General features: G+C 36.6%; 1 protein-coding gene across 10 annotated transcripts in view; it reads right to left on the reverse strand.

Annotated features, from left to right (window-relative positions):
• Nucleotides 1–271: 271 nt before the first annotated feature.
• RGS17 (regulator of G protein signaling 17) overlaps nt 272–24676 on the reverse strand; it is a 76931-nt gene continuing 52526 nt past the window's right edge. For 4 of the 10 annotated variants that reach the window (XM_080585803.1, XM_080585795.1, XM_080585797.1 and 1 more), the window contains 3 exons: nt 10497–10586; nt 6515–6749; nt 272–3837 (listed from right to left, as the gene is read on the reverse strand). In XM_080585803.1, the coding sequence (XP_080441929.1) occupies nt 3649–3837; nt 6515–6749; nt 10497–10525 (453 nt within the window). In that variant the 5' untranslated portion in view covers nt 10526–10586 and the 3' untranslated portion in view covers nt 272–3648. Of the gene's footprint in view, nt 3838–6514; nt 6750–10496; nt 10587–12019; nt 12118–24676 lie in introns of all 10 variants that reach the window. The other 6 variants (XM_080585796.1, XM_080585804.1, XM_080585801.1 and 3 more) reach the window with 5 other exon arrangements.

Genomic DNA, 24676 nt, shown 5'->3' on the forward strand with positions numbered 1-24676 from the left:
GTTTTATTGTAGGTATCCCAAACTATGTTTAGCTCAGTTATTTGAAAGTTGACTGCAAACAGCTAAGTTGAATGCATGCGTAATACAACATAGACTGAGTTTCTTCAAAACCTAAGTCTCAGGAGTGTACCCAAGTGCTTATTTGTGGCTATTTGGCATTAGGCTCTATTTGACAGAAAAGATTAAACACCAGGCAAAAATGAGAAAAAACATAACTCGCTTTCTGTAGTGCGCTTGCTATATACATTTTCATGAAAAACTGAAATACAAGTTAAATACATACGTATTTTATTCCAGGCTATAGAATAAGTGTATTTAGGCAGTCTTTCAAAGTGTATTGTACACTGCATGCACAGTAAATCAGTTTAATAACTTGACTGTTTTACATTTTGTGTTCAAAGAACTGTATGACAGGCAATGAGATCATGTTATGGCACGATTTGTTGTCCATTTGGACTATATCCGTTTTTTCATAAAATTTTTGGAAATCCAAACTAATAGATGAAATGTATATTAACCATTTTAAATATGAGCATTTGCTCCAAGAAAGAAACTTCATACAGGTTATGGTCAATTTATAAATCCCTCCAACTAGAGGATTTAAGACAAGAAAATTTGAGCATGATTTCATTGCAGTATTACACTGAATTATTGGTGTAATATTTATCAAAATAATGAAACAGTTTCCAAATACAGGTCTTGGAATCCTTTGCTATAAATCAAGATAATATTTTAGGGCCCACACGGTTAGCTTTAAAAATGTCCTTGAAAGGATGACTTGTCTGTGCTGACAAGAACTTCTACCTATGTGAAGTATCTTATAAAGATAGCTTATGACTAGCAGGTCACCATCAAATAGTAACATTGAGAATATTCAAGTCTACATTTGTAAAGACTTTTGCATGCAGTTTTGTCTCTTACACATTGTTTAGATGTGTGAACTAAATGTTTTGTGCCTCAAACACCAACAAACTTGAAATTACACTATATAAATATATACATATATGATGCTGTATATGTTTAGTACCACAGTAAATACAACTGTAATCAAATGATACTAGACATATGTAGGACCATAGTTAAATTCCAGTTAAGAAAAGAAGCCAGAAAAAAATCATTTTTTTCTAACAGTATTTCACAGTAGAAGGAGGCAGTCTTTTCTCACTGACTTCCCCCCCCCTCAGGATTTGTAAACATCGTAGCTATTATTCTATCAGTATAATAATTGAATATTTTATTCATAATGGTAAGTAGCTAACCAACATGAATAAAGTTGTCATAACACAATAACACTTTCAGACAAAACAGTTATTTATTAAAAGAAACATTTATAAATATTTTGTCTTGCATTTTAAACTACATTTTCATAAATAACAATATTTAAAAGTGCTGAATATGGTAGGATAGTCAGCAACGCCACTGTAAACAGATTTGTTTTCCACTTTGCAGATTTTTTTTAGATCCCATTTTGTCAAACACTACAACAGTTAAAATATTTGCATAGGGAATAGAGAATAGCCCTTTTAATCATCTCCTGAATTCTATATAAATTACAAAACCAAATGAGTTTAAGAAACAGTTCATTAAATTGTTCATATATATCCAAAAAAAGCACATAGGTTTCAAGTAAAAAGAATGATTAAAAAATTCCCCGGACTTGCTATTTGAAGCATGTTCAATAAATTAAAAAAAAAAAAAAAAGAAAAGAAAAGAAAAAGAAGAAAAAAAAGAGAGAGAGAGAAAGAGGTAGTAAAATAAAGGAAAAAAAAAAGCCCCAGGAAATAAACTAAGACCTGCATCCTACCAGCTACTGTATAGAGCCAGAGCAGCCTCGGTAGCAGCGGCTTCATCACGAGCTGGCACCAGGGGCTGCCTGCAAGAAGCAGCTTGCTGGTTGGAGCCAAGTTTGTTGGGGCCAGATTCCACTCAGTTACACAACTGTAAAGCCTTTCAGTCCCATCAAAAGCAGTAGGGTTATGCTGTGTTTAGGCCTAGGAAAGTGAGAAGAACTTTGCCTCTTAAGTCTTAGTACAAGACCAGAGTTGTCAGTGTTAAATATATATATACAAACACACATGCATATATATATATTTAACAAGCATTCAAAGCAATCTCATGGTATGTTATTAGCAGTTTGTGAGGGATGCTAATGCTCATTTGTCTTGTATATGGTAGGTATGAAGATGTTGGGATTTTTAAGTTCCAAGTCACTGTCTCTTTAAACATCAAAATGCATCCTAAAATTGGACATTTTTTGATAAAAAGGCCAAGCAAACATCTATTAAAAACACCATGGCAGCAAAGTGATTGAGTACTGTGCTGCCTTAGCTCTGATTTAGGGCTCACTACAGGATTCTTTACCCAGGAAAGACACCCGTTGAGTTTTGGTAGGCATTTTGCTTGGGTAAGGACTGCAGATTTAGGAGCCCTTGAAGTTTGGTTTAATATCACTCTCCAAACCCCTTGTTTTCAAGGAGTACTCAAAATCAATGAGGCTAGAAGTTAAGATAAATCTTCTTTAACCCGCCACCTTGTAAAACATTACTTTGTTTAAAAACATTTTTTTTGACTGGATTTAGCTCTCGAAAAAAATCTTACAGGACAGATGTAATTCATCAAAATGTTCTAAAATGCTCTAAAATGCTACATGTAGGCAGTCTTTTATTAAATTTCTTTATTCAAAAAACTAAATTATCAAGCTTTTGTTTGTTTGTTTTTCTTTTTCTTTTTTTTTCTTTTTTTCTTTTCTGAAGTACATAACATTATACAACAGTGTTAGAACTGGATAGCCAGTCTTTAATAAATCAATTACAGTATCTGACATCTGAAATGTACATTGAAAATCTTTGTTCTTTTAACAATTAAACAATATCAGCGCATAGATTGTGTCACCCAGATACGGATCCCTTTAAGTGGTTTGTGCTTTTTTTTTCTCTCTTTCTTTTTGACATTGCAAACTCTGTAATGAAAATGCCACAGTTTTGGCAGTGAACAACCAGAGGAATCCTCCGCTTGATTTATTTTAAATAAACAGTGATAAATAGCTCTTCTTTTTTTCTTTTTTTTTTTTTTTCTGTACAGAAATATTGGCTTCAAAAAGTCAGTGTATTGTACTCAGTAGAGCATGTTGAGTAATGCTACACCTTAAAAATTGGCTTTTTTCAGTTAGTGATGTTAAAAAATGCAAGCCTCTTTCTGGTTTGCTGCAATTGTTTCTATGTACCATTAGACTGTATTGCACAAAAAAGTTCTTAAATACAGATATAATTTATGTTATTGGATTAAATATTGCAACAACTAAGTGGTAAGTGAAGCAGTTTTACCTTGCACATGCAGTGTGAGGATACACAAGGAGACTGTTCATAAAACTACAAATACATCATTGCAATCTTGACTGCAGTTGGGTGAAAGGAGTGTGAAACAAATGTATTTTGGCAAATCCATTGTTCCCCTCCCATGCCATCTCAAGCAAGGAGGACCTTGGTAAAAATGTAGACATAGACCATAATATGTATTTGTTTCTTCACAGTAGCCTGAGTAGAGCTAAACTGTAGTTCTCCAGGAACCCAGCTCCAGATGTTATTAAACTACTTTTCTTCCATCCCGCCCACCCAAAAAAAATCAAGTTATTTTATTTGAAAATTAAAACTAAGTTTCAGAAGTAGAGCCTGTAATACTTTCAACAAGAGACTTATAAATTTGAGAGTTCAAAAACCTTGGAAAAGAGTCTCTGTGCATTAGGGTGTATATCTGGAGTTGGGCATCTTCATACATATGAGGACTGGGATCCAGCAAGTTTCTGTTGATCACTTCTCTCACCCGGGAATCAAGACTAACCTGAAGGAGATGAGAATAGACTGATATTAAATAATAATGCTGGAAAGGATGTATACATCTCATCATTGCATAGGGCTCCACAGAATACCCAGAGCTTATCAATTTCATAGTTTATTCAAGTTATGCTATTTGTCTTTCACAGCCAGCATTCTAAAATGACCACACACAATTACAAAGTCAGACAACTAACTCAATTTCAGTTTTGACCTGTTCTTTTCAACCATATTAAGAGCTGTAAAATTAAATTCCTCTCTTTAACAGAATAAATACAGTGCTGCTAAATAAAGCTCAGCAGTAACCTGGATCTCCCCAAATATGTTATTATATCATAAAATGTTTTATCTTTTTACATATTTAGAAATATTTCTCACAAAGGCTTTTTTTTTTTCCCTTATAATTTGTGGTTGAATCTTTAGAAATTTCCTATTCAGCATTCTTATCTGGCTGTCCTACAAGCAGGTTTTTTTTGTTTGTTTGTTTGTTTTTTCAGGCCTTAAACTTGTTACTTACAAATTACCCAGAGTTTTTCATTGTTTTTGTTGTGCTAATCTCCCCATTAATATTGAGTATTTCTGATTCATTTTTCTCTTCAAGACCCATTAACATCTGGCAATTTATACTTTCAGGATATCATGTGTCCATATGGAAGTTGTTAGCGAGCTTCAGTTTTAGCTTCTGAAGGTGACACGTTGTCTTCCAGGCTATTTCTGACCCAGCTATTGTTCAGATTGACTTCAGTGCCTAACTGACTTAGCTGGGCAAGCATGCTGGGCTGTGTGGCCAAGCTTAACAAGCTGGAGGGGTTACTCTGATGGTGATTAAATGCTTTGAGACACAACAGCATGCAGGGGTGTAGCTTACATAGTTTTGAGCAGCAGTGTTGCAGCCTTGTCTTAGGAGTTTATTAAAATAATTTTAAATCCTAGACCAGTGCCTATCTGTAGCATGGAAATGACACGCTAAGACTGAAGCGATTGCTCCTCCCATGACACACACACATGCACACACACACGCACTTATTTTAGCAAGACCAGTTTATGCAGCTAGCTAATTGACTCCTCATTATCAAACAAAAGGGCTGGGACAAAAAAGCTCAGTTTTGGCAGAATGGCGGTGTCGTTTTGCCATTGAATATTGTAAAAGTTAATTGCAGTTATAGAGTGAAACAAAAATTAATTAGGGATCTGTTAATTCACATTGTAGTTTTTCCGTGACTCACTAGAGCCAGATGGCAAGAGTAGTTGTAATTATTAAAGTTATCTCCTTGGTAAACAGAGGTATGCAAGGTATTTGTTTAGTACACTAGGAGTTTCTGCCTCAATGACTTCATCACTGAGCAAGTTCCTATGTCAAAGTCCTCCTTTCAGTTCCTATGTCAAAAGGTTTCATCTGGAATGTGATGCTGGGATGAACAAGAACTTTAAAGCTCCTATGCTGATCGAAAGCATTGCAAACTCATCTTCTTTGCCTCATGGGGTTTCCAGTAGGGGCAGGAGCAATTGGGATGATGACATCCTCACACATCCAGAGCATGAAGTTTGTGAGCAGGTTTTTTTAAACCCTAAGTCAAGCAAAACTACTTTAGTGTTTAAAATGTATCTGCTGGTTCACGGTGGCTTAGAAAGACAACTGAGTGTTTAGTACATATATGTGTACTAGAGACACATATATACTATCAGGAATACACATTATCTTGCTGTATTGGTAGTTGTCTCATTCCAAAGCCAAAGCACACATGGTGTCACAAGAGAAAGGAATGGAGTTATAAATGGCTGGTGGCTTCCTTCATATGAACGAATTTGCAAGTTATTACTAAAAGCAGTGCAAAGGTAAAATGTAGCAAGCCAAGTCCACAAGTGAGCGTAAATTAGCATAATACTATTGAGGAGAAAGTCAGATGCAAGACAAGGCAGAGTTGCTAAAGGTACATGACATGGCCTGAGAAACTCTTCTACAATGCCTTTATATTTATTTGTTTATTCCAAACTGTGATTTGATAGCTTTTACTCAACTTCAGCTGAAGATCATTTCAGTTTTAGGTTTGGAGGAACTTATATATAATTTCCTAGATGTTATCATACCTTTCATTAGAGAAAATATGTGATCTCACTTCTTAGAGATCAACTTAGACTAGCTGATCCCACATAGGAATAACCAGAGCAAGTTTTACTTCTTTTTTCCCAGCCAGATGTTGCAGCAGATAAATCTGTGCTGATTATGATTTAAATTCCTTTATGTTGTACAAGACACAAACTGTGAATCTGTTTCATGATTGATTTGTTTCCTGTTAAATATTGAGTATTTTATTTGTCATATGATGCTGAAAATTTTGGTGCCATTTCTCTGTAAATCCATTTCTATGACGTATTTCTTGTTTTTGGCAGGCACACTGCATTGCTAAAGTAGTATTCCCATTTCTCATCCTTCTGTTTCTGGAATTTCCCTTTTATTCCTCTCTTATAGAGAGCTTTGAGGAGTTGTGGCCAGTGATACTAAATGGCTTAGCACCTGTGTCAGCACTTGTTCTATCCTTTGCTTTGTGATCTAAACTTCTATAATAAGTATTGCTCTCATCTGACAGATCAGGCAGACTTTCTGACCCCCCTCTGGCAATCCAGGGTATAGCATATCTGCTCTGGAATATCAGAAAATGCAAATCTAGCATTTACAGCTTTACCTCTTTTGGTGAAAGTATAGAAATGTAATCTTCATAAATAAGTCTTGCTTTTTCTTCAATAACTTTCTTGTTCTGTTCCTTCTTTAGATCTTCACATGCGAGCCAGAAAAGCAGGTTCTCTTCACTATACTCTGTTCGAAGAAACTCTCGAAAAAGGTTCCTCCCAGCTGGTGTTTTCATCATCTTGTCAAAATTCTGAGCCCAAGACAAAATTTCATCTGCAGTAGGGTTTTGGCTGCAAAAGCAAACTATCATTACAAATATGCTTCTATTTTTGTAACAGTGTTTTCATACATTCATCCAAAATTCTCCTTTCAATTGCACTTTAGTCCAGAGTGAAAACTGGAAGCAACAAGGCTTCAGCAGTGACAAGAGAATTTTGTTCACTCTTCACTTGTGCATTCATTATCTCAACAGCCCAATAAACTATGTTTAATATTAAGAGACGTGCACTTGGCTTTCTGCAAGGTTTCCACTGGTATTGTTCACCATCAGACTCAAAGAAATTTCCAGCAACAGGACTGAATTCCTGCTTCTGCATTTAAAGGAGATGTGAATTGAGGCAGCTGACAATAGGTTCTTTTTCATGATGGGCTTGGAAGACACCTGATGTCCCTGCCTGCTTCTGATAGGGTTTGGCCAATCACTGCCTGCCACACGATTTGGTTCAGCAAGGACAAGAAAAACAAAAGGCTCTTGGCAGCCAAGAGCATACTAATGAGGCCCAACAAAATAGTAATTCAGAGAGCTTTTAAATTAGCATATTTCTCTATGCTTGTACCTAAGGGTTGCTAAGCTTCTCTCTGTTTGGTGCTATTGACCTGAATGATGATCTATTGGCATGGGATGTGATGGGTGTTTCTGGCAAAACTGAAGAGAGAAGAAATGGGAAAAAATCCCCATTCCCATTTTCTGAAAGAAGCTATTTGCAGCTTGTAAGAGCGGATGCATGGGATAAGTGAACAGAAGACTAATTCGGGTCGCTAATCCACTAATGTACAAATCAACAGCCTGAGAAGGTCATACTCCAAGTTACTTAAAAACAATTAAATGCGGTTTCACCCTTAACTCTGAGTGCTCATCCTCCCCTTCCTGATAGGATACAATGCAAGAGTTTTACTGGATGTTGCTAACAGTGTCTGTGCAATCATGTTGCACAATAAGTGACATTTGTCCATACGATTTCAAGTCCATTTGTCAACTCCTAGTCTGCATGCAAGGCAGACTGGATGACAGGAAGCTATTCATGATAGTTTTTTGGCAGACCAAAAGATCTAATAAATGAGAAAGTGTTTAACATTGAAACTATCCAGCAAAATAGTTGTAATCTGAAGCAAAAATTATAAACATACAGATTTAAAGGTAAAAAGTCCTCTCTCTGAGGAGAATGAAACAAACCTGCTGAAGTAGATGGAGCTGACAAGCAACCTGTGTTTGGAAGGCATCTTTACTACAGTTGGATGAAAGTAAAAACAATATGAAGAAAAGTACAGAAGAAGGCCATTTTGATAAGGTTTCACTTATAAAGATTTTTTTTTCCACTATAAGGTATGTCATTTCATTAAAAACTGCTTTCCTGTTCCCTCTCCAAAATGCTAGTTTCCTGAGGAGATTTGTGAAGAATACTCTTGTGCTATACCATTATATCAGTTTAAAGAAAGAATCACATGCAGAATCTCCAGTTTGATAAACTAAGGCTCATTTTTGTTTAAATAACTCATCCTGATGTTGGGAAATAGAAGAACAACTCCCTTTTTGAAGTCTTGAATTTAGTAGACATAGAAACCAGCCAAAACACTGCAGTGGGGCAGTGTCTGAATGTTCCTTGTTCCCAGGAAAGAAGAGGTAGATACTTACATGGAAAATTTGAACCTCTGGATGTTCACTCACCTCCTGTTTGGGTGTAGCCCTAACATACAGCACATGATGAGGCCTGATGTATGCTGGGAGCAGCACCATTACGTTAAAATGTGAGTATCATGTGTGTGGGACACTATGGAGAGTGAGACAAGGGCCATCCTGCAGCCATTGTGACCTTTGGCTCTCATCTCCTGCATTTTTGCAACAGCAACTGTCTGGCAGTTTCTGCAGAATTCAGTAATTTAGGGGGTGGTGTAGACTGAAAGAGGTCTAAACACATCAATTCACCCAACAAGCCTTTCAAATGAGTGGATCTGTCAGCAACTGAACTGCTGAGACTAGGATGTGCCTAGGAAGAAGCAGGAAAGGTGAGCACCCTCCCCATCAGCCAAGTAACTATTTTGCTCAGTCATGCATGAGTTGATGAACTTGCAAAGTTGGTGAATTTGTGAATTAATGAATTAATGAATAAATGAAGTTGTGAATCAGAATCTTAATAAGTTAGTCTCTTAAAAGGCTACTGAGATCGTTTGTTTTTTACCTAATGAGCTCATGCAATCACAGAGTACCTTGTCCTGTAAATTTGACAAGTTCAGACAAACTAAGATACTAACCTTAGCTGATGGATGCTACCTGACATAAGTTTCACTAGCAGTGGATGCAAAAATGTAGGTTTTGCCATGGGCTAAATTCAGGTGCTCTGGGTATGGTCTGGAGTTTTTGATCTCCATTGGATTACAGAAGGATCTTAAGTTATGTAGGATGCAGTTTTATATCATGGTTGAGCTGAATTTTAAAAAAATGGAATTAATATTTAACTAAGTAATCTCTTTACCTGCTACCTCTGCACATTTTCCTTGAGTTGAAGAACCTCAGATGAATACCAATTCAGTGTAGTTTGTGGTGGGGGAGCAGAACTGGAGGCAAAAGAGGAGGGAGCAGAGAGATGTCATGGGTGGCAAACCTCCTTCTCCCAAAAGGCAAGGAGCTGTTAAGTCATAGCTTTGAATTAACCACATCTTTGTCTTGTGAAGCCACATCCTTACTCTCTGTTAATATTCCTCTGACAGACCTTTCAGGCTTCCTGTCTCTCTGCCTACCACAGACAATGACGTTGAGAACACAGGATCTCAGCCATGCAGGCTGAGCTCCCTGACTAAACTCTGTTCTTCCTTTGCACGGCAAAGCTACAAGGCTGAGTGTTAAAGCCTATGAAACATATAATCCTAGATGGAAATGTCACAAAGTACCATAGATATGTTGCGATGGAGAGCTCCTGTAAGTTTGTTGCAAGTAACTTGAATTCTGGGGTGCTCAGCAGAATATAACTGAAGGAAATAAATAGTTAAAACATACTTCCATAAACCTAAAAAAAATCTGTCAAATCAGTTCACTAGATGTTCTTTGTCAGAAAGAGCAACGACAACAAAAAAGTCTATACTACTTATATCTTGTGGAAATTTTTGATTTTAACCTCTCAGAAATGACTGTGAGTAGCAATGGATAGGCTGAGATGATTGGATTGCTTTTAAAATCGATCATAGAGTTAGAGTTAAGTTAGAGTTAAGTTTTAATTTACTTTTTATGGGATTAGAGAAGTCAAGACCACTGATAGTTTAGCATATTTCCCAACAGAATAAATACGGGCCCAACCTTCAGCCAGACACAGAAGCTCAGAACTTTAATACACATTTGCCCAGCTTTCAGAGTATGTGTTTCCTTGGTTAATTCAGATGAAACCATAGTCCAAACTGTTCTACAAAAAGTAGCCATGTTAAAAATCTGACTATAAAGTACACTTTTTCCCAAGTTAGTTTTTCTTCTTGTCTGGGTAAGCAGAAGAAAATGATCCCACAAATAGCATACACTTCCTATAGATCAATGGAACCATTCTTGCACCTCCCATTTCTTCCCATCGTTCTTTACCAACAAATGTGAAACTGTAGGTAAGCCTGTATGTCCCTGTTGGCATTTCATATCAGGCCTCATTTTGCTTCCTTTTGTCTAGAAATTTTAGGAGGAAAAGTCATCAAAAGAATATTTCAGAAGCCTACAAAACCAAAACAAATTAGTTAAAGGCAAATTAAAAAACATTTACTGGACAATAGTTTAACCAACTTACCATTCTTCTATGACTTGGATGCTCTCCATTTTGGTCGTATGTGTTGGCCTTCCTGCACTGTCTCCTCTATCTTCATTCCTAACAGTGAGGCTGCAATGTAGTACAACACTTTATTTTGTCTAGAGAAAGTTAATTTAAAACAATGACTACAGAAACGCAAACTTTCAAAAGATATAAATGTATGTAAAGTGTCATTTTTCACTCTTGCCCCTAAAATTTACACCCAAATCAAAATTTACATTTGGAGAGAAATTTTTTATAACTTTTTTTTTTCTGTAATAATGATGAATGTTAATTAACAGTTGGTATTAACATATGTGATTTTTATTTATTTATTTATTTACAAGCTGACAGTTTATCCACTGAAAAATGGAGAAGAACTTAGAGATCACTGTTGGAGTAATTTCACTTAGGAAATTTTGGATAATATTAGTAACAATAAGGATAGGGAGGATAAGAATATCTGAATCAGACACTGATCAGGGATTGGTGCCCCACCAGCTCTGGATGGTTGTTCATTCTTTATGAACATCCCCCTTTTTCTCTCCAGGATATAGTGGCAGTAGATGGCTTGGATACAGATCTTAGCATGTGGCTACTCCTTATGATTTCCTCCTCTAATTCAAATTTCTTTTTCATTCCAAAAAGTTAAAGTTACTGGCCTCTAAACAGAAAGGCCTCCATTAAAGTTATATTACTAGAAGCAATGAAAATAAAAACTTCCTTTAGGTAAAGACCTAGTTAAATTGTATTTGTTATTATTATTATTATTATTATTATTATTACTATTATTATTATTTTAATTTTTGGCTTCTCTTTCAAGCTGGTAACTTGCATCACTTACTTTTCTGTAAATGTCTTTTTAATTGGATTTGGTTCAGTGGTAGTGGCTTCCCCTGTGTGTGCTCTGTATGAGTGTTCTGGACCATGGTATTGCCAGCAAAAACACAGTCCCTGATAACTACTGAAATAAAGTGCATTTTGAATAACATCAGTATTCATATTAGAAAGCTGGTTCCAATAATTAAGCTTAAGAAGTGAAACATAGAAAATGGAGATTTTCCTTCAATGGGTGTTCCCCGCATATTCAACTGAGGGAAAACAAGCAACCAAGCAAAAAATTCCCCCCTCTTAGTCCTAAAAAAGCTCGTATTTTGAATATTTAGTATTCATCATACAATGATGCTCTCAATCATTCCAAGTGGAGATATGCAAAAATATGTTGATAACATAAGTGTGTCCCCCCCCCGCAACTGTAGTAACTTCCACTCAGTTCTAAGAAGAAATCCCAACTTTGAGACATTTTTAGCACAAATAACCTTTCTTCCTAGCCCTTCTGCATTGACGAGTTTCATCAACATGTTTTCAAGCATTTGGCAGAGTGAATAGGGGATCTCAACTACTCTTCTGAAAATTGGCAGTTTAAACTTGCATGTAAAGCAGAGCACATATTAAGACTTAAACATTACAAAGACGTACACTTTCAAACAAAGCTGTTTGATACTGGTTGCTCCTTCACTTACCTGCCAAGACCTTAGTTCAGGCCCTTGGTCCTGCTTCCCCTGTTACAGCGTAGGAATGCAGCTCCAGTGCTGCTAAGGTGTTAGGGTGTCATCAACTGCTGCAGGAGAAACAACACATCCTGAACTCTGGGGTTGGCAGGTAAAAAGCCCTTCCATCTCCTCTGACCTGTTGCTTGTCAGTCTATAGAGGGAGCACCCATGAAAACCGATGGGAGTTCCATATATAGAAGGAGAAAAAAAGGGACCATCCACTTTCTGTCTTGTAATCTTTAAGTCCGCACATGTAACTGCTTAGGGTTTACTTTGCATCTGGTTGGAGCACAAAGTGAGGGCAAAGGAGAAGCAGGGGAGGCACAAAGCTGCTCTCCCTCCCTGCCTTTGTAGTCGTCCACTAGAAGAGCATTCATTCGTGTTCTCAGCTGGGTTCAGAGAACTGACTGTCCTTTGGGCCATGGGGGTGTGACACAGCAGAAGCAGGAAACAGCTTGTGTCAGCTGGGAATGCAGCAGGGTGTTCACCTGAGTCCTTCAAAAAAAGGCTGCCCTTTTCTTTCTTCTATCACATGAGCAGTAGCTAAACCATACTGAGATAATTTACTTATTGGACAGTAGACTTATTGCAAGGTTTGGATGCAGAGTCTTACTGGAAGTGGAAGGTGACTGATCTGAGAGCAGCTAATCTGCCCTGCTAATTTAATTTGGTGTCTGGGGTCAGATATTGATGGTTGTGCTCATGCAAAATCTGTGCTGAACTTCAGAAAACCAATACGGGTTGATGAAAGGGGAATACAAGTAGTGAGTAGGGAATAAGAAAGAGAAATAGAGAAATGGACAAGAAATCCATGTTGACCTCATTGCATGTTTTTATCAGAGGAGTAATGGATAGGCCCTATGCATTTTGATTTTCTGCAAGACTACATGTTGGTAAAAAGTTTGGATTGTGGGCCCAGAATGCAACATACAGTTTTCTGGTATTTATACCAGTGTGATAGTGCAAAGGGTACACTTGGCCCTTCATCTCAGCAGTCATAGCTGAAGTTCAATGGCTGAAGTTAGTCAGCACTACAAAACAGGGAAGACTCTAAAAGAGGTGTTAGACGTGGTTGGACCAATTTCTCAAGTCTGGGTACTGTACTCAAAACTATGCTAAATTTATAATATATCTTGGCCTAAATTCTACATTATGTTTCTAGTGACAACAACTAGCCCTACATTTCAACTTTTATTTATCTACATCTGTCAAGACTGGAGTTCCATCGGATACATTATTTTTGCTATGTTTTTCCTGTGAAAGAAACCATCATTTTTATACAGAAGTACATTCAATTCAGACATGTTCTGTTTTCAGTCAAGGAACTGGTTCGTATTAAGTTAGAAAAAAATATATTAAATATTTACACATTTGTGACTGTAAAGCTAATTTAAAAGCAGTCTTTAAATAACACTGATCACAATAACAGACTGCTACCTTTTACATCAAAATGACAACACTACATTGTTATTTGCTAAGTTGCTATCTTCATTTGAAAATACCCTATCTGCTCACATTTCTCTGTGGAATTCAAGCTTATCCTTCATACACTACTCCACCATGGAAGCTAGCTGATTATGGCAGAAGAATTATTTAGTGTAAAACTAAATTAACTAAAAGCAACAGGATGATCAACAAATGGCCTTACATATTTAAGGCTTTGAGAAAAAGGAAATTGCTGAGAAGCCTTATAAAAAAAAAAAAAAAAAAGTAGTTAAATAAAAGAGAGGTGTTCTAGGGAGACATCTGATGGAAATTAACATATATGGCACCTATTATTATGTATTAGTTAGAATATATCCAACAGAGATCTTTAAAATTTAGAGACACAAATTATCTATGATAAAACTGCAACAAAACTACTAAGGGATTAAAAAGAGAGAGTTTGGGCTGCCTAACGGAAGAGTTAAGTGCAAAGCACAAGCAGTGGTTTGTTTTCTGTTCTTTTGGAAGGTTTGTTCTACCCATATTTGTGCTGACTTTATTTATAAGTATAAATAAGTATAAGTACTTCAGTAAGCCCAAGTACTTGACCTTGATGTTGCTTTCAAATATATCTTGGGTTCTTGACACTTATAAAAATAATAGTTACTTTAACTACTGCAACAGTATTATTATGAGTAATTTATATTTGAAGTCAGTACAATTCTATTTTGCTACTTCAGGATCTTTATAAGTAAAAATATTAATGTCCAGGGATTGCATGAAGATGTATACAAATTGAAAATATTACCATATACAAGGTTAAAATGGTCTGGGTTCCTAGCTGATGTGTTTTTGGAGAAAATACTGGGATTCAGAAGACCAACATTTATTTATTTAGCTACTATTAATCACCTGTTAATATCCATGTTCAGAAATTAAATAGTTGTTCTGTTGAGTAATTACTTTAATAAAAATATATTGCAGCCCACTGGTGCACGGTGAGGTAAAAAAGGCGAGCTAATTGGATAGAATCATCAAGAGAGCTGGAGTAATTTAAGAGCAAGGACCTCACTACCTGTCCTTCAAGGTGTTTCCTGCCGATGGTTTTAGCCTTTTTTAAAAGCTGGTTAATTTCTCTACTGCTGCACTCACCTATACTGCCACTAAGAAACTGAAAATTAGTTAGAGCTTGGACCTAATCTTTCATTCTATGTATATCCAGTACATGAGTAGTCTTTCACTGTTTACCAAACATCAGATCCTTATATACCAGTAGCCTAAATCTGGTGAATCAACGAAATTACTGTTATGGCAAGAAAATTGCCATGGTGACAGGTGCTAAGACCAATACTCTGCCAGTGCATGGCTACCACTAATTACTATTTACTCAGGTATTTTCTGGGTTATACGCATCATATGCAGTATATCATCCCAGTATTTTGCAATTATATCTGGCATTGAAGACTGACAATTAAAGCCTGTCCTCTTAGTGGCATTTATTGTGTTGCCATGAAGATAAGGAGTAGAAATCAAACGGGGACATTGTACACTTATTTGGTAAGCTATTGGGTTGCCATTCAGGAGATCAGTGCTCAATTTTTACTTCATTGCTGATGATTATATTTTGGCCTGAATCTGTGTGTGTAATGCAGTAGGGCCACGATCCTTTTAGCCACTGCTGTAACACAACTGCATTTTTTATTTCAGCCGAAAGGCCACATAAGTCAGTTGCACACATATAATCTAAAGGCAGAATTTGGTTTCCAGGTAAAAATCAATATTCATTTCAGGGCCTCTGGATAACAGATGAATGTTCTGACATGTTTCTTTCACAGGTTTACCCTCTGAAAGAGTATATCTTGCTGACACTACTTTTCACCTATCCTACTCCTAGGAAATTTTGTTATCATTGGATCAAAAGACAAAATATTTTTAGGTCTTAGGTGCAAGACCCAGGAAGGATTGTTTTGACGCTTGAATCCAGCTTCCAGTTTAAGCAAACTATATGCAGGGCTAACATAACTTAAATAATAGTGATTTAGTAGGTGTAGATGAAATGAAAAGTTGGTTTTTTTCTTTTATTTCTTGGAAAGGAAAGGAAAGGAAAGGAAAGGAAAGGAAAGGAAAGGAAAGGAAAGGAAAGGAAAGGAAAGGAAAGGAAAGGAAAGGAAAGGAAAGGAAAGGAAAGGAAAGGAAAGGAAAGGAAAGGAAAGGAAAGGAAAGGAAAGGAAAGGAAAGGAAAGGAAAGGAAAGGAAAGGAAAGGGAAAGGAAAGGAAAGGAAAGGAAAGGAAAGGAAAGGAAAGGAAAGAATAAAGAGAAGAAAAGAGAAAAGAGAAAAAAGAGAAAAGAAAAAAAGAAAAAAGAATGAGATCAAGATATATTTGAGATTTCAAAATTCCACTGGCAGACAATATAATGTGGCCCTTTACCTGAAAATGTTGAGAAACTCAGGTCAAATTTGCCAAACAGATTCAGCCATTAAATATGTTTTTCAGGGTGATCTGGAGGAGGAGAAGCCCTTTGCTAAACCAGAAGGTTAGTAGATTCATTGAATGGTTTGAAACACCCTCACTGTTGGACTGTTGTGGGGTCTTTCAAGATGTTCTGCTGAAATTATTCCACTTGATAAAAATAACAGGTTACATGAGGTGGAAATAAGAGACTCTTAATGGCAAAACATTGCATAATGAATAATTTTATATAAAGTACAATATTTTTATACCATTGAGGGGAGAGCCTGAAAACAAGAACATATGATCACTGAATTTTCCTGAAAAGAGGAAAATGTGTTTTTGAGTACTCTGAGACAAAGATGGGCAGTAATCCTAGATCTCTGCCCAGCTGGCTAAATACCTTCACTCTTCAGTATAAAATGTTAGTGCCCCTTCCTGCCTCCAAGCTCTTTGATTCCTTCATTTTATTTTTATTTTTATTTATTTTTTAATAAATGTCTGATGTAAAACATGCCATATGAACAGAAATATATTTTTCCTGGGTTTAATTTGGATGCAGAAAAAGTGCATGCTGGTATCTCCTGCCATTTTTGATTGTGCATCAATCTGATCAGACTTTTTTCAAAAGTTTAATTCAACAGTCAGTCATTGAAAAATCAGCATATTTGCACAGCTCTGTTCAGCTGCTGAGGCAGGCTCTGGTAGAAGTCAAAGATGGATATGGTCTCGTGATGCTGTATGGCACTAAAACAGACAACTATACTGGCACCCTTTAATTTCTTCATGAAACAAAGGATAAAATTATCTTCTGACAACTTCTTTCTTCTGACAGATGGAATAGTGAAGCTTGAAGGCAGTGAAAACTATGCAGGGCTGTGTTTATGACCAGAGGAGTATGCTGATTTTACTATATTGAATAAATCAAAAATAATGAAAAATAGCTGCAATATATTTGTGATATGTTTGTAAAGAACAATAAAGCTATGTTAATCTCATAACTTAGGCAGAGCCTAGTCAGTAATGCTATCTTCTATCTCCCATTTAAAGTTGCAAAAATAGGTATTTGTCAAAAGGATTTTTAAAAGAGCTTTTTTTTTTTTTTTTGGTAGCTGAGAAAAAGTTAGGAAGGGTTGACTTTTGATACAGTAAGTGAAAAAATTTAGAATAATTAGTTTGAGAAACACTTGAACTAGAGTAATGATTTTTGTCAAGAAGTGATGCCCTCCACTAGATATTTTCATAGGGGATGCATGAGACATAAAAGCCATGTGTTATGGTCTCTTATCTCTGACCTCTGAGAATTTATATTCTTGTCAGTAAGAATTGCAAGACAGGCTAAAGCATTTAGATTGTTGTAATACCAATATATGCAAAGCATAGAAATGCAGAGCAACCTTCAGCCAAATTAGTAGCACTAAATGAATTCTGGAGCAGACGCTCCAGAGAAAAAAACCCTGGTGACAAAGCCAGCATAAGTGATGTACATCTAGCCCACAGAAAGACGTAAATCAGTTAAAAGTGCTTATTTGTTATTTCACTATATATATATACATTGATTGTCTGCAAGAAACTGAAGTGGAAGCGGTGGTCAAGAGCCTTGGGAATCATTTACAGAATGATTACAGGTCTTAACTGAGGCAACAGAACATGATCATCTTTGTCCAAAGGTAAAGCAGAAAAAAAAAAAAAAGTGAAGGAATTTATTTTAGAATTAGTGTCCTTCCTAGTTCTTTAGTGAAATAAGATTTACAGATCTTCATTGAATTCAGTGAAGAAATGTAGGATGTAAAATTTTATGTTGAATACATGTTAGGATCTTAGAGAAAAATAGCTACATCCTTCTTTGAGGCAATGAATTGTCTCATGCTTTAAACTAAATGAGGGAGATTGTGTTTAGTAGACTGCCACAGGAAAGCAGCCTGTTGGGGAAAAGCCAACAATTACCATAAGGCTATAATCAGCCTACTTGGCAGTGTCCACTGAAACTATAAACTCCTTTCAAAAAGTCCAGGTACCTGTGGTGCTAAGTTTCCTGAGTGCCAGAGTTACATTTGCCTTAAGTGAAAAGATGGCGCAAGAGATGTGTATGATACAAATTGTTTCTTAAAAAAACAGAATAATAATAATCAAAACAAACCAACACACTGCCTTGGACTCAGCTACTTTAGAGTGAAAAAAAAGTGTTTGCAAAGAGAACTTGAGGCCCGATTCTGCAAGCTTACCTCATATAAGAAAAAAAAAAAAAAAAGCAATAATTTTGTTTAGTTTTGTTTTTAAATAAAACAAGTATTTGCAAGGTTCAAAGGTTCTCTCATCCTGGAGATTTTATATTGCAGCTAAAAAAACTCTAATATTTCAAAGCTTCAGTGAGGGAAAGGAATGTGCAGTCACAAACTTCCAAGTTCATGTGTTCAGTTTAGTTCAGCTTGCACCATGATCGCAACATTCTGACCTGTAACCATAAAAGCCACAATGATAACTAGATGATAACTGATAACTGGCTTTTTTTTTCTTTTTTTTTTTCCCTTCTCATAGGTCACAAAAGGTAAAATAAAAATGAACCAGATGATAAAACAGACACTTTCTTTCTTCCAATGGCTAGAATACATTAAATTTCTCCCTTTCCAATTTTTCTTGGTGGTATTTTTTCTGTTTGATTCAGATTGGTATGTTGTAGTGTGGTGTACTTCAGATTTTTCCTCTTTTTCCATCTCTTTGTTTGAAGAGCATACAGCTGAGATACGGTATGTAACAGACGGTTGGGCACTTGTGTGTGCTGTGAATGAGCTTTCAACTAAAAAGCTTAGTGCCTGCTCAAGATCCAGTAATAGTAAATGCAGGCAGACTTCTGGCTCCCATATGCATCTTTCGGCATACCGTAAATCCTGGGGGCCAATGGGAAACTCAAGGAAATTTTCTGGTCGGATTTTCACTAATGGGTACAGAAGTTGTTTCACAGCCCTTTGTACTGTGGTGTGGTAGGGAACACAGCTGACTGAAACTGAGTTTGTATTGGGTACAAATTGACAGTTGAAGATAATTTACTTCTGAATTGGATTTTAAACACTTCATTTTCCACAAAACAGAATTTCTGAAAAAGTAAGTTTCAGATTCATGAAATTTCATAATTTGTTTTGATACTCTTAAAATCATTTTTCTTCAATTATACGGTAAAATAATCTGTAGTTTTGGTTTCATTCACTGCTAGTAGGTGCTAGTTACTATGAAAAACTGCTAGTTACTAACAACAAACTAGTCATTTATATTTATTTCCAGCTAATATAATCAAAAATACATTTAAATGAATTACTGTGCTTAGATTTATTAAAGTGCTTGACTTTAAAAAGCTCTTTAAAAAGTTACATTCTGTCATAGCAGATTTTTTTTCCCCAGTAATCTCTCTGATAATTAGAAAACAGATTTTCTAATAAGAAAGCAGTTAACAAGAAAATCCAAAAGCTGTAACTCTTAATTTCACGATACCTGGAGCCTACTAGTTTATCTCTCAGAGTCCTGCTAATACTTTTTCACCTTCCATTAGAGTCATGTTTGTGCTGAGCATTATTGAGAGAAGTTTGAAGAGCAATGCCTGAAAGAATCAAAACCCCAAAACACAAAAAAAACCTGCATTTGTTTTGTGTGTTATTTTGAAGTATCCTTGCTTCCCTAAATCAGTCATGAGATTCCTAGACAAGTGGTTATGAAGTGTTTGAAGACAGGAGTGAAGAGTTATTTGCATCCTTCCAATACCTAAAGGGGGCCTACAAGAAAGCAGAAGAAGAACTCAGTCAGGGAGTGTAGTGACAGGACAAGGAGTAATGGTTTTAAAGTATAAAAGGGTAGGTTTAGATTAGATGTTAGGAAGAAATTATTTACTATGAGGGTGGAACAGATTGCCCAGAGAAGCTCTGTATGCCCTGTCCCTGGAGGTGTTCAAGGCCAGGCTGGAGGGGGCTTTGAGCAACCTGGTCTATTGGGAGGTGTCCCTGCCCATGGCCGGGGGATTGGAAGGAGATGGTCTTTAAGGTCCCTTCCAACCCAAAGCATTCTATGATTCTATGATGATCTGTGGCCAAAAAATTTTGTGCCTACACACAAGTATCTTGGCCTGTTTGCTGCGGTATTTCTAATACCTACAATGCAGCAGCAATCCAGACGTGACTAAGGAATTGCTGACAATTAACCTGTCTTTGTTCCAGTGCTGCTTTTGAAGTGCTCTTTGGACTTTTCTGTGTGAAAAGCTAGCTGCTAGTTCTGCAAGAAATTTGAGAGTTTAGAATAAAATACACTTAAAACACTGTAGATGAAGAGGAGGGAAGTCCTACCTTTCTTCCTCATGAAATTTTGAACTAGGTGTGTGAATGCTTTTCTTAAAAGGATTATCATAAGGCCAACCCTATTTTAATTCAGAAGCATGAACTTCCCCCTGAAAAATAAGAAATTTCTCAGTTTATCTGAGATGTATGTTTCTGGCGTGTTTTGAAGGTGGGGGAGAACAGGCTTTTCAATAGCAGTGCTTCCTTAATACTGTGCTGGATTCAGGGTAATTGGTCAAAGTCATTACAGATGCAACTACAAACCATAAAAGAAAAAAGAGATCAGTAAAAATTAACGTTTATCTGCATCATCTCAGTCTATTAAGGTCTGGTCAGTTAAGGCATCTAGCTCTGTTCTGATGCTCTTACCTTTGCTGTGCTACTCCTTAGCTTGAGTAAAAGCGGAATTGAAACCAAGTGATCTACTGCTTAAGAGTATAATCATCTCTTTGTTAATGGGAAGTCTTGGACAAGATTTTAGAGTTTATGTAAGATCATTATATAAGGTTATTAAATTGCATCCCACATGCCACTGTGAAGGTAAATCATCCTTATGAAAAATGAATGCTAAGCTAAAGTAATTCATAGAGGCTCAGTAAAATCAGTACCTAAAAAGGTTTGAGCAAATCTACAGCGCTCCACTTTATTCCCTTTCCAGTATATTTAATATATTTTAATATTAATATATTTAATTATTTAAAATGTAACAGATCTAAAATCTGATAACTTTTTCTGTTCATAAGGGACAGTTGAACTAACAGTCTCTTTTTAAAGCCATGAGCTATATCATCCTGCTGTATTTTCCATGAAAGTAGAAATCAGTATAAATTTGGCAGACAAAGCTTTCGAATTTGTCCAAACTCTGCATTTTCCTATTGGAGCCCATGAAGAATTTGAAAGCAAGGCCTTGTAGAATTAAAAATTCAAGTGTTGATATGTCTTCTGACAAAGATTGATATTTGCAGTTTGATCTTTGATGCAATTTTTCAACCGATTCTTTCTTCTTGTGGAAAATGTTCAGAAGCAGTTTGATAGAGGAGAAGCTAACCTGCTGCAAAAACTCCTGACAGAAGAGGCATACTCCTAAGATACCCACAAATATATCCACAACAACAAAAGTTTTGCAAACATTCAAGATCTGAGTTTAGTCTTTCCCCAGTCAAACACAGAATCACAGAACCACATCATAGCTGAGGTTGGCAGGGATCTCTGGAGGCCATCTAGTCCAACCCCAACTCAAGCAGGGACACCCAGAGAAGGCTGCCCAGCACCATGTCCAGGTGGCTTCTGAAGAGCTCCAAAGAGCCCCACAACCCCACAACCTCTCTGGGCAACCTGTGCCAGTGCTTGGTCACCTGCACAGTACAGAAGTGCTGCCTGATGTTCAGAGGGAACCTCTTGTGTCCATTTCTTGTTATGAACCCTCTTGTTCTGGGTCTGGGCAACACTGAAAAGAGCCTGGCTCTGTCTTCATTGCACCTTCCCTTCAGGTCTTTGCACACATTGATAAAAAAAGAGTAACAATATTTACATTTCAGAATATCCTTTTTTTTTTTTTTTTTTTCTCAGTGAAAGAGGGAGATATTCCCAAGGTCAATGACAGTAAATTCAGGCTAAAGAGTATGTGAAAGCAGTCTTGTTCTTTTTATGGACAGTCTTTCAGAAAGCCAAGGCTTGCTGAACTTGCTTTTCTCCTCTCTTCTTGTGTGACTGATTTAATCTACCTAGCTACAGATATTGCAGGTCAGCAGGCATCCAGAGGCAGATGGAAACTACCAGTGTGCACTGTACTTGAACTTCTGAAATAAAGGACAGTATCTTCCTCAAAGTTAGACTAGTACTGAACAAAAGTTGCAACTGTGCAAAAGAAGAAAAAAATGGTGACTTCCTAAACTCTCCTTTTTTTTCTCAGAAGTATTTTGTTCTTCTTAAAATCTTTAAGAAAAATATGTTTTCTGATGGATTCTACTGCAAGGAGATTATACTACTTTTACATAATGATAGCCACACCAGAAGCTATTACATCTTTTGGGAACTTTGAGTCTCCTCTAGGATAAATTATTGACATTTTTGGTCTCACATATGGAATGTAACGTTTGTATACATAAGAAATCCATTGATGCAATTTGACTAAGTTCCCTTGCCACTGATTCTTAATATAATTACTCTGGCTTTGTTTTGTTACAGTAGGGTTGGTTTCTGCTTTAGGCAAGATTCAACTTAAAGGTGTATTTCTCTTGTCAGGTCACCCAACAGCTCACTAGTCTGGCTGTCAACTTCCTTCCTTCCTTCCGAATAAGATTACCATTCATATCCTATTTTGTTCAATGGATACATCTAATTACTAGACAATCTGTAGTGTCCTTACTCCTGGCTACAGCTATTTTGCAAGCAATTCCTTCATATACTTGACACAATTAAAAGTGGCAGTTGTCTAGTGTTCAAAGAAATAGAAATTATGCGAGGGTAACTGGATGAATAAAAGCCCTCCAATCCGTTAGTAAGCAAGCCTAATGGTCTCAGTTTATTCAGATAAATGAGTCTAGTCTCGATTTCCATAGTGTTTTTGATTATTCTTGGTTTAAAGGGATGAAGATAGCAGCAGCAGTAAAGAATTCACTCTGACTAGGGTCGCTCCTTTGCTTCTGTAGATTTAGTAGCTGTTTCTAAATGGAAGAAGGTAAATTGCAGCATTCATACTAAATTCATAATTTTTCATAAAGTGTTTTAAATTCTTCAATTATAAAGGGCTTTATGCATTTGTAAAGTGTAATTCCTACCATGATGCTTATGAATAGATTATTTTATTTATGAAATTAACATGGGCTAAACTAGTTTACACTTATCCACACTACAGTCGTATATGATGGGGATCTTCCGCTTAACATTTGTCCACCTAACAAGCTGGAATTACAACTGTCATGCCAGTTTGTATTTAATACAGACAAGCTTCTGTTATGATGGATGCCAGCTTCTGGGTTCCAGATATTGTTAAACAAGTTGCTGAGCAAAGCAACAAGCACTTTCAATGAATACCAAAAGGGACTGTAAAAAGCAAAAGGAATATCCATTGCTCCATAATGGGTGCTCAGTATCTGCCAGTATCAGGCCTAAATCAGCTACTTTGGAAGAGCCAGAATTACCATCTAGACCAATAAGTGTGCTATGAAATTATTAAGAGTGACTAGACAAGATTCTCATCTTCTTTGCCTTTCTGCCTCCTATAATGAATATCTGACCCACTTTCAAGTGCGAGGATCTCCATCATATAAGTGTTATCTACTAGAGGTGCAGACTCATTTCCATGATACTTTTTCTCATTTTTTCTCTTAAAAGCACTAGGCATTTATTCCTGTTTTAACTGACATTTTAAACCGATTTGGAATGATACATGGTTAAAAAATAAGCCATCATAAGATGGAAATTTTGCTGCTAACAGATTTAAGTAGCCTAATATTTTTCCCCTTTCAGCTCAGAACTGCAGGCTGCATTTATTCTTGCAGGGGTTGGGAGAGTTCTGTGGTGCTGAGGCTTACAGACAGCCCATAGCTCAAATCCATAAACACCATATCCAAAACAGGGGTGGGTTCTGCACATGCAATAGGTCACTGTCTGAAACTGTGCCAAAACTGACAGGGAGGTACCAACTGCTAACAATTTAACAGTATGGCTGATTGCTTGAGCCCATATTGGCCCCTGGACCTGTTTAGTTTGCTAATATAGATGCAGCCAATGTGTTTAATTTGAGTAAGATTTTGTTGGCTTTGTTTTTGCATTTAAATATTTAAGCCCTTCTTACACTGCATGATGAATAAAGCTCTGAGTATTTGCAATGTCACTTTTTCTCCTTTAAAATGACACCATCTGTAACAAACCTTAGTTGAGCTTCTATTTTGATCTCCAACCCATTTTGATCTTTCACATCTGCATTTCTGTGTTTTTCCACAGACTCCTAAGTTAATGCATCCTTGTGTAAATATATAATTGACAAATTTTCAATAAGGAAAAAAAAGATAATAATAATAAAAAAATCTGGGGAGATTTCAAAAGCTTCATACTCCTAACAACTGAAGATCACTGAAACTGTAGCACAAACTGGACTCAGGCAACCTCAGCACTCGTTTTTATTGTTTTTGTGGGTTTTTTTTCTTTCTTTTTTTCCACAGCAACAGTCAAGCTGTGTGCTAGTGACAGAAAATCTGTCCTGACATTATGAATCTTCCTTCAGACACCATTCTGCAGACATCAGGCTGAACAGTATTTTGGCATAGGCAGGTGGGAAACGGGCATGAGTGGTGAGGGAGAACCAAGATGCTGATGCTCTGAAGCTATCCATCTCTTAAACAGCCTCCAAGGAGACATCAAGCTGCTGTACCCCGGTGGAGGTGATTCTGCCTTCACTTTCTCCTCCTCTAGTCTCCTCAAGAGCAGC

Source organism: Anser brachyrhynchus, assembly GCF_964034855.1.
Source record: "Anser brachyrhynchus genome assembly, chromosome: 3".
NCBI classification, from domain to species: domain Eukaryota; kingdom Metazoa; phylum Chordata; class Aves; order Anseriformes; family Anatidae; genus Anser; species Anser brachyrhynchus.